This window comes from Danio rerio, chromosome 24, assembly GCF_049306965.1.
Source record: "Danio rerio strain Tuebingen ecotype United States chromosome 24, GRCz12tu, whole genome shotgun sequence".
Classification (NCBI taxonomy): Eukaryota; Metazoa; Chordata; class Actinopteri; order Cypriniformes; family Danionidae; genus Danio; species Danio rerio.
In genome coordinates, this window is record NC_133199.1 from 42,786,903 (window position 1) to 42,797,500 (window position 10,598).

A 10,598-nucleotide genomic window follows, 5' to 3' on the forward strand; every position below is an offset into this window, starting at 1 on the left:
GGGCGGGGGTCAGAGGGAGTAACTCTAGATCCCCATCAGGTCTTGTGTGACTCTGGGGGAAGGGGATTCTGGGATTGCAGGGTAAGGAAAACCTTCAAGTAATTTGAACACGCTCCCAGAGACTTAGACCTGGACGAGCGTCAGTCTCTCCCAAAAAAGGGGATGAAAGCATGACAATGAAGGAGGTGGAGTCACTAAACAGCACATCGGGAGTCCAGCTAGTTAACAAGTTCACAAGTTCTGCTGCTTCTTTGTGACTTACATTACAACTCTTTGGATTTTTATTGTTATTTCAGAGTCCTGTTACTATGTGAGTATTATTTTTGAAGCTAATTTTAGGCTATTTTTTAAGTAATTATGTACAGTGCTGAGCATAAAATGAGTACACCCCTCACAATTTCACTTTTAAATTCATATTTTTTACAGGATGCTGTACAGTAATATATTTGTGCATAAACAATAGATTAGTAGCAAAGACAAAACTGAAACTAATCGAACTAAACTGAAGACCACAGTCCAAAAATTAGTACACTTACATTAATATGTTGGGGTAAAATATTTAATAAAATTGTAATAAACAAAAAAAAACTTAAGTTTAAATTTTATACCTTGTATTTCTATGCTTACTTTTATACTTACTATATAATATTTTATATTGATTTTATTCCTAAAGATGTTCTGTGACCAAACACTTTAATGATTTTTTTGTTTAAAAAATATATTGTTTATATTCACTGAGAAATTAATAAAAATATTCTTTTTTGAAATATTATACATTATAATTGTATAAAAAATAGTGATAAAACAGACCTATGTTCTTTTGTTTTCTTTTTCACTATCTGTCTGGGTTCTTTTTTTTACTTTTGTGGGTTTTAAATATTGACGGGTATCTGGCATATCATTTATCATGTTTGTTCACACTGTTAGTGTTTGCTTTGAGGTTAAATCTTTAAAGGTTCAAGAAACCCTCAAGTACTTTTTGTTTTATGGTGCATCCGCTGTGTAAAACATGTGCTGGATAAGTTGCCAGTTTATTCCGCTGTGGCGACCCCAGATTAATAAAGGGACTAAGCCGAAAATAAAATAAACGAATGACTGATTATACAGCTGAAGTCAGAATTATTAGCCCCCTGAATTATTAGCCCGTTTATTTCTTTCCCCAATTTCTGTTTGACAGAGAGAAGATTGTTTCAGCACATTTCTAAACATAATAGTTTTAATAACTCATTTCTAATAACTGATTTATTTTCTCTTTGCCATGATCACAGTAAATAACATTTGACTAGATATTTTTCAAGACACTCCTATACAGCTAAAAGTGGCATTTAAAGGCTTAACTAGGTTAATTAGGTTAACTAGGCAGGTTAGGGTAATTATATTTATTTATTTATTTATTTATTTATTTATTTTATTTATTTATTTATTTATTTTTATCATACTGAACTTGAACATTTGGTTTGAATATGTGTTTGTGTGTTTGAATCTCAGGAATAAATGGAATATATTTAAAATATATCATTTTTTTATTGAAAAAATATACATTTAAAATATAATTAATGAGAAAAAAATCCCTTTAACAACATTATATTTCACAATTTTATTGTATTTTTGTAAAGTTGATTTTTTTATTTTCTTAATTTTTTTTTTGTTCAAGAATCGCACTGAAATGAAACTTTTGGATGGTTTGTGTGTGTGTGTTTAATCCCAGGAATAAATATTTAACTATTTTGAAAAGGAAAACATATTATTTTTAATATAAATGTGTTTGTTAAAGATATTTTGCATTTTTGTCATCTTATTTAAAAAAAAGTGTACTTATCACTTTAAAATATCTTTTATGTGAATCGTGTGTGTGTGTGTGTGTGTGTGTGTGTGTGTGTGTGTGTAGTTGAATACATCATTTAGAATGGCCGGTCCAGTTCCAGCTCTACCAGGCTCTTTTAATCCCAGTGCGGACAGCGTTTACTCAGATCAGTTCGGTTTTTATACTATGGACTATAAAGTTCCTGGCCTTTCCAAAGTCATCTTAGACAAACTGAACATGAAGGACTACAAAGAATACAGGTGAGAAACACACACACACACACACACACTTACACACATTCTGTTGGGTCAAATGAGTGTGCAGCATTGACAGGTTGTCAATATTTCTCTTTTTTTCAGGGAAGCGCTGGAAGGCAAAGGCAAGGTGGGATTTCGCTCTCACAAAGAAATGTTTCAAAAACTAGAAGAAACCTTTAAATTCTGTGCCAGATGCTCCAAACTACCATCTGACTTTGCAGATCCTAAAGCACTTAAACGCTGCATCAAGTGAGTAAAAACGACAATAAATATCACACCTCTATGCAAAGTAAATCAGAGAGTATTCCTTCTTCCGTGGTTGTAATTATTGAAATATCATGCAATTATATATAAATCTAAACACAAGAACAATATATTTTCTGTGACAGTTTGGGTTCCTAATCTATTATTTTAATTAATATTTTGATGAATATTGGTGTACTGTATGTGTGCGTTTGTGTTTTTGTTTGTGTGTGTGTGTGTGTTTACAGACCATTTCAATGTGGTCAATGTGGACAATGTGTGTTTGTTATCAAACTATTTCATAACTAAAACAAGAGACAATTTAATAATAACCTAATGTTAAAACAGCTGTTGTAACATCATTTATCAATATGTTGCTCTTTTTTGGATTATCCGAAGCTATAGAAATAAAAAATGTAAAACAGGAAATACGTTAGGACCAATGATTTTGCTTACATCCCTTAAAATGGTTTATAGTGAAATATTATTTATGCTGGTTAAAGTGGAAAATACATTTCCTTTTGAATACTGTGTGTGTATTTTTATTTTTGAAAAACACGTGAGAATATAGTTAGTTCTAACTTTTTTTTTTTAATTTTGGACTGGTCAAAATCTCAAATATCAAAAAGTCAGGAACATATTTTTAATATTGATAAAGAATTATTATTTTAATTTCCTGCAGTATATAAAAAGGGTAAATATGCTTAAACTAACCCAAAATATCACACATTAAAAATGTTATTAACATTAAACCAATATTATAAAAACACATATAGGTTAACTTTACAACAAAATGTATAGAATAAACACGAATGTTGTTTAGCTGTATGTTCAGTTTGTTGTAGGCCTAACGTTAGACGCCATCTTGAAGATTCAAATACGAAATACAGTTAGAAAATCTGACTTTTTTCAGAAAATGTTTGAGTTTTTGTAAGAGGATATTAATATTCCATAATCATTGTTATTATATTTCTATTTTAGTTCAGTTTGCGCCCAAAATATGTGCTTTTTGATAGCGTAATTCATTTTTTATCATGTTAACTAATGATGGAGCCTCAGCGCTGTGACGACGGAACTTTCGGGAAGACAAAATTGTACCTAAACAAACCCTCACCCTCTCCTAACCCTATTATATAGTACATACAAATTTTACTACTTATAATTTAACATGAAAAGTTGAATTGTGAGTAGCCTACCTTTTAAAACGATAGTTTGTTCATGACTGATGATAACGTTCCGCTACAGGTGGCAGTTGCAGTTCTTTCTGACAACACTTGCGAGCGACAACGCGCAATAATACAATCTTACAGCGCCCTCTGCAGGTAAAAATGGTCACTACTGGTCGGGATTTTGTCAGTTCTCAGCAAAAATGAGTGCACGAATATTTTTATGCATTTCTTAGTAATTATAGGTAATATTTTTGGCGCATTTGAACAAATCTAATTTATTAAATAGATAGTTTAAACGTTTTTTTTTACTTTAATATTGTTTATATCTTTTTTTAAAGTGGCCTATGTTAGCTAGTGACCATTTCTCTCTTAAAACGAGTAAAACTATTTTTACTGCCAATATACATTTAAATAAATAATATTCCACAAATAAGCAATTTCACAATATATCAAATATTAAAACCTGAAGAATAGACAAATACCAAACATTGAAAAAATGAGTCCTTGTACAATTTGGCAAATTTATGTTGGCAGGTATATTAGACATTTTTTTATGTACAGATATTATGTACAAATTTAAACTATATTGTTAAATAAATATGTTTGTTTTTAAATAGAGTTGTTTGTCCACAATTATTATTATTCATTCATTCATTTTCTTGTCGGCTTAGTCCCTTTATTAATCAGGGGTCGCCACAGCGGAATGAACCGCCAACTTATCCAGCAAGTTTTTACGCAGCGGATGCCCTTCCAGCCGCAACCCATCTCTGGGAAACATCCACACACACATTTACACAGACACACACACACTCCTACACTACGGACAATTTAGTCTACCCAATTCGCATGTCTTTGGACTGTGGGGGAAACCGGAGCACCCAGAGGAAACCCACGCGAAACGCAGGGAGAACATGCAAACTCCACACAGAAACGCCAACTAAGCCGAGGCTTGAACCAGCGACCCAGCGACCTTCTTGCTGTGAGGCAACAGTACTACCTACTGCGCCACTGCCTCGCCCCTATTATTATTATTATTATTATTATTATTATTATTATTATTATTGGCGGTTCATTCTGCTGTTGCGACCCCTGATAAAACAAGCCGAAGAATAGTGATTATTATTATTATTATTATTATTATTTTCATTATTATTATTATTAATATTATTATTATTTTCATTATTATTATTATTATTATTATTATTATTATTATTATCAGTGCTATACGTTCTAAAGTAAATCCCACACGTAGTCCAGGCGCTGTGCACCTGGTGCTGTCTGTCTTTAGAGGGTCAGGTTGTGTCACAGTCCTCCATTAGGGTTCTGCCCTTTAAACATTATCACCCGCTTATTAACGCAAGAATCTAATGCAAGATGTTAACACCTCTGCCCGAACAACAGGAGATAATGCTACGTGCTAACCTGCTAATGCGTTACCTAAACCTCATGCTAACGCCTCAAGCAGGATTTCTGGCACTGCTAACGGCAAACTGTAAAATAATAATGTGAAAGAATAATGTGAAACAGCTTGTTCAAAATAACAAAACAGCACGTATAAATGTTGTGTATATGTGGAAAAACCAACTTGACAAAACTAAACCACAGTTTACTGCTGCTAAACATTGTGATGCTAGTAATAAAACATAGCCTGTCTTTAAACAATACAATTCACGGTATACATAATAAATTACAGGTATTACTTAATGAATGCTACAGCTATAGTAATAGTGAATTCGAAAACTTTGTTAGTTTTACTGCAGTTGTTGAAGTAGTCAATCACAAAATTAGACCTTTATAAAAAATTAAATAGAGAGCCAATAACTAATCAACCTAATTTTGTTTAAATATGGTATATGTAAACTACATAGCCACTACTAACTCACAAAAAACAATGGTTATTTTTACTGTATGATCCTTACAATGTGGTCATGCCATTGGCCCATGAACAATTCCTGCTTCTTATCAAACAATTTCATAGCATAGAGGCAATTTAATCATAACTTGATGTTATGAAAACAGCTATAATAACATTTTTTATTAATGTATGTGTCTCTTTTTGGATTCCCAGAAGCAATAGAATTTAAACATGTAAAACAGGAAACACGTTGGGACCATTTTGTTTGCATCTCTTAAATTGATCTAACCCATGATTAACTTTCATAATGATAAGCAAGAAAAAATATTATATATTATTCACATTATTTCATTATATGTTTATATATTTTTAGTATTAGTGAATTTGCACATCATTGATCTCAAATTGCCCTTTTTAAGTTAGTGTCTTGTAAGTTCTGAATGAAAATGAGACTGCAAAGATTCAACCACAGACGTTCATCTAAAAATAGCCTAAGTAATGCTGGAGGCCAGTTGGGTGTCGTCCATTTTTACTTTTATTGAACTCATTCTGTGCCTTAATCAGAACACAGCAAAATTATTTACATTTCTCCAGTTATGATCCCATGAAATTTCAAATGTTTCTTTGCACTTTAAAAAATAATTACAAAATAACTTTTTTAGTCAACTCAACTTAAATCAGTCAAACTGACTAAAATATTAAGTTTAATATTTGTGGAACTTTAAAAAAAATGTTGAAACTCGATTCTTTTATCATCAGTAAATGGGTTAAAGTACCAAAAATCATGCCTTTTTTCACATAAATTTAAATAATAAGTTCATAAAAACTACAATATCTGGTACTAAATCAATTTATGATGCTAAAATAAAAATATAATATTAAATTCAAGTGACCTTTAGGAATAGTATTTAAAATAGTAAATTATAAGTAGTATTTTTCATAATTATTAAGTATTAAGTAAATTATAAGTAGTATTTTTAATAATTATTAAGTAAAAAGTACTTGCTTGCTTTATGGATCTACTAAGACTTTTTCAAATGTCATACTGTGTGTGTGTGTCCTGCAGTGCAGAAATGCCTGTGTACAAACAAATAAAAGTGGAGTTATACAAATAAAAAAGAAATTAAATATACAAAAAAAATAATACTTAATTCATATGTAATTTCAATAAAATATTATGTAATTTAATGTATGATGTTTGATGGATTTTATTAATACAATGGCTTTTAGCTGTCAGCTGTTAAAACCCAATCCTTTTGCAAAGTTTACGACAGTCACACACCACATGATGCCGCCGCCATAATAAAAACTTAAAGTACTAAAATGATGAGGGCAGCTGCTAAAAATGGCACAGAGCGTTTTATCTGTCTGCTGAAACCTTGACGCTTATAAGTGCACTGTAAAAAATACTTGCTGCCTAACTTACATCAGTCAAACTGACTATAAATATTAAGTTAAACTTTCTATAACTATAAAAAGTTCATGTTAAATGTTATGAAATCTGATTAATATTAGTTAAAGTAACTTAAAAACATTTGCATATCATTTTTTAGGGTGCATGCATGATGTTTATGGTTTGCATGTATTGACACTTTATCATCATCTTTCCTTCATGGTCTCAGGTGTCTGAATGTGTATTACTGCAGTAAAGAGTGTCAAAAGACGGACTGGTCTTTGCATAAGAAGTTCTGCAAGATGCTCCATAAGGTCTCCATTGACAGGCTGGTGGAGTGGCTCATTCATACAGGTGAGATGACAACTCAAAATGATCTCCACGACACCTCAGAAATAGGAGACAAGCATGATATTAGCAAAGAAAGAGTAAGAATACACATTTGTTTTTTTTAATCCTGCTGAGCACTGAGTTGTGATGTTTACACAATTCTTTATAATTTATTTATTTCATTTCATCTATTTTTTCTTATCAAAGTCAAAGTCAAATTCAGCTTTGTTGTCAATTCAGCCACATGTACAGGACATATTGGGAATCGAAATTACGTTACTCTCAGACGCTAGGTGCCTAACATATAATATTACAGTTTTTCTCAGTTGCTTTGGTGCATTTCTCACTACACTATTTACATTATATTTACTTTTTCTTTTGAAGTAAGATTATTTTGCTTACCTCATTGGCAGATTATTTTGCTTGTTTTAAGGAAAAACTCACTTATTATTGGCATATTATTTCTCAAAACAAGACAATATGTTTTGCTTATCTAGAAAATTCTACTTAATTTAGGGATTATCAGATGTTTGGACTAGAAACAAGACAAAAAATCTAAGTAAGAAAAAGCATTTTTTGCAGTGCAAATGTTTTACGATAACTGGGCCCATTTGTCATATCTTCTCTGGGCCGCATTAGGCTCACATTCGCAATAGCCAGAGCTTACTGTGCCGAATATTTGCCAAAAGTGGCCCACATATGTCTTAAGATAACTGGGCCACATTTGCACTTACACATGTGAGCCACTTTAGGTTTAGACCCACATTACTCTTAAATGACGATGTCACATTTTTGCCAACTGTGGCCCACATTTGTCCTCATCATTTGGGCCAAATTTATCATTTTCTACATGGGCCACATTAGGCTCGCACTAAGATTACATTTTGCTATATGTGCCAAATCTTAGCCTTAAATAGCTCATATATGAATATGAATCTTTGGCCCCACTTTGCCTTTGTACAGGCGGGTCACTTCAGGCTCACAATTTTGTCTGGGACGAAGGAACACCACCAGTGCCGCATTAATGCCTAAAGTGGCCCACGTTTGTATGCTATCTGGGATTGTCTGTCTCTCAAGAAAGTCGCTCTTCATTTGCATGAAGTTGAAGAATTCTCAACTTTGTCGCGTTGCTCGATACGTTTGCATAGTGTTGGTGGTCCTAACAGAACGAGGCTGAAAAACACCCCTATAGGTGGTTTGTCAAGCCCACACACCTGTTTTTATAAAATTGTAAGGAATAAAAAGTAATTAGGTCAGATTTAATTTATTAATTTTTAATTTATTAATTTATTAGGTCAGATTTAAAGGACAAATCTCTAAACAAAATATGTTACACTTATAGGAGTTGTAAGCAATTCCCACCAAGTAGTAATCTGTCAATCACCCTGTGCTCCAATAGGAGATCTTCCTTTCCCTACGGAGGCGTGGTCTCGTCCTGCTAAAGATGTCAGGTGTTGGAATGATTGGTTGTCGATGCAGGGAGATCTGATGGGCCGTCTGGAGCCCATCCTATCAGGACAGAACATGACAGACCTCTGGACCAATAGCTGCAGGCCACGGCCAGATGAGGCGGAGCTTCAAAAGTCTGTATGGCGGGTTTGCAGTGAGTTCTTCTCCAGGTCTCTTACTATAGGCCTGGGGATCCAAATGTCCCGTCTGGACCCATATTCACGGCCTCTGACTGTACATTTAGTGGGTGCCGGCCACAACGAGACCCTGGGAGCCCGAACCACTGATCTGGACGAGCTCAGCCACATGTTCCCGGGGCACCAGGGGCTGGAGGTGGTGATGGTGGGGCCTGAGGTGGTCCAGGGGCCCATCATGAGGCCTCCTCTGAGGGCGTTCGGGCCCCGGGGGCGAGTGTACATCAGCGCCTACAAGGGCCTCTACCATGAGTTCTGGGAGGAGAAAGTGGAGAAAGGAGAAGCTGCTAAACCTGATCTGGTGGTGGGATTTCACCCAGGTACAAACAGACCACCACAAATCCTCCTCCAGCACATCAACAGAAATGTAACTTCTGCGATACGTATATTATTACGCTAAAAATAATTTTGTGATATATTATGCAACCCTAGTGCAGTTTTCAACCCCACCTGAAGTGGATCAGGTGGACTTTCTGTTATGGAGGACGTTTGGGACAAAATATGTTTGTTCGTTTATACGGAGCATTAATGGACCCTCCTTAAGTGGGACAATACACACTAAAACATTTTGGATGAAACACACTAAATACTGGCATTATACAGTATATGTTTCACACATACTGTATATATATATATATATATATATATATATATATATATATATACAGTTGAAATCAGAATTATTAGCCCCCCTGAATTATTAGCGCCCCTGTTTATTTTTTTCCCCAATTTCTGTTTAATGGAGGGAAGATTGTTTTAGCACATTTCTAATCATAATAGTTTTAATATCTCATTTCTAATAACTGATTTATTTTATCTTTGTTATGATGACAGTAAATAATATTTGACAAGATATTCTTCAAGACACTTCTATACAGCTTAAAGTGACAATTAAAGGCTTAGGTTAAAAAGGCTAACTAGGCAGGTTAGGGTAATTAGGCAAGTTATTGTATAACAATGGTTTGTTCTGTAGACTATCAAAAAAAATAGCTTAAAAGGGCTAATAATTTTGTCCCAAAATTGATATTTAAAAAATTAAAAACTGCTTTTATTCTTGCCAAAATAAAACAAATAAGACTTTCTCCAGAAGAAAAAATACTGTGAAAATTTCCTTGCTGTGTTAAACATCATTTGGGAAAAATCAAAAGGGGGCTAATAATTCTGACTTCAACTATATATATATATATATATATATATATATATATATATATATATATGTGAGCAAAAATATTTGTACGCACAAGTGTTTAGTATGTTTTGTGAAAAGTGTTTCAATGTTGTCAACATGAGCGAAAATATATACTCACCGGCCACTTTATTAGGTACACATGTCCAACTGCTCATTAATGCAAATTTCTAATCAACCAATCACATGGCATCTTCTGATGGCTACTTCCAGCAGGTTAACGCACCATCTCATAAAGCGTGAATCATCTCAGACTGGTTTCTTGAGTTCACTGTACTCAAATGGCCTCCAGAGTCATCAGACCTTAATTCAATAAAGCACCTTTGGGATGTGGTTGAACGGGAGATTGTGGATGTGCAGTCGACAAATCTGCAGCAACTGTGTGATGCTATCATGTCAATACGGAGCAAAATCTCGGAGGAATATTTCTAGCACCTTGTTGAATCTCTGCATCAAAGGATGTGAGGCAAATGGGGGTCCAACCCCGTTACTACTAAGATGTGCCTAAATATGTGGCTGGGGAGTGTATATGTACGTGCAAGTGTTTCAGTGTGTTTTGTCCCAAACAGCCTCCAATAGTGAAGTGTTGAGCTGTTGACTGGGATCAGGTGGATTTTCTCTAGTCTTCATGTCAGCCGTTCAACCCTTTGAGCGCCAGCAGGGTTTAGTTTTCATCTATAGAATCAGACAAACGAGTCTTTCGTGAGATTTTGTGTGT

General features: G+C 33.9%; 1 protein-coding gene and 1 long non-coding RNA gene across 4 annotated transcripts in view; one reads left to right on the plus strand and one right to left on the minus strand.

Annotated features, from left to right (window-relative positions):
* The window catches only part of LOC141380770 (uncharacterized), a 38,021-nt gene extending 34,450 nt beyond the window's left edge, over positions 1–3,571 (minus strand). For all 3 annotated transcript variants that reach the window (XR_012399564.1, XR_012399565.1, XR_012399563.1), the window contains exons 1-2: positions 3,501–3,571; positions 1,897–2,049 (exon numbers count right to left, since the gene is read on the minus strand). This is a non-coding gene — a long non-coding RNA (uncharacterized lncRNA). The remainder of the gene's footprint in view (positions 1–1,896; positions 2,050–3,500) is intronic.
* The window catches only part of LOC103908684 (MSS51 mitochondrial translational activator), a 14,544-nt gene continuing 4,179 nt past the window's right edge, over positions 234–10,598 (plus strand). The window contains exons 1-5 of the mRNA XM_021470407.3: positions 234–310; positions 1,889–2,064; positions 2,164–2,310; positions 6,951–7,075; positions 8,451–9,014. Coding sequence (XP_021326082.1) covers positions 1,907–2,064; positions 2,164–2,310; positions 6,951–7,075; positions 8,451–9,014 — 994 coding nt within the window. The 5' untranslated portion in view covers positions 234–310; positions 1,889–1,906. The remainder of the gene's footprint in view (positions 311–1,888; positions 2,065–2,163; positions 2,311–6,950; positions 7,076–8,450; positions 9,015–10,598) is intronic.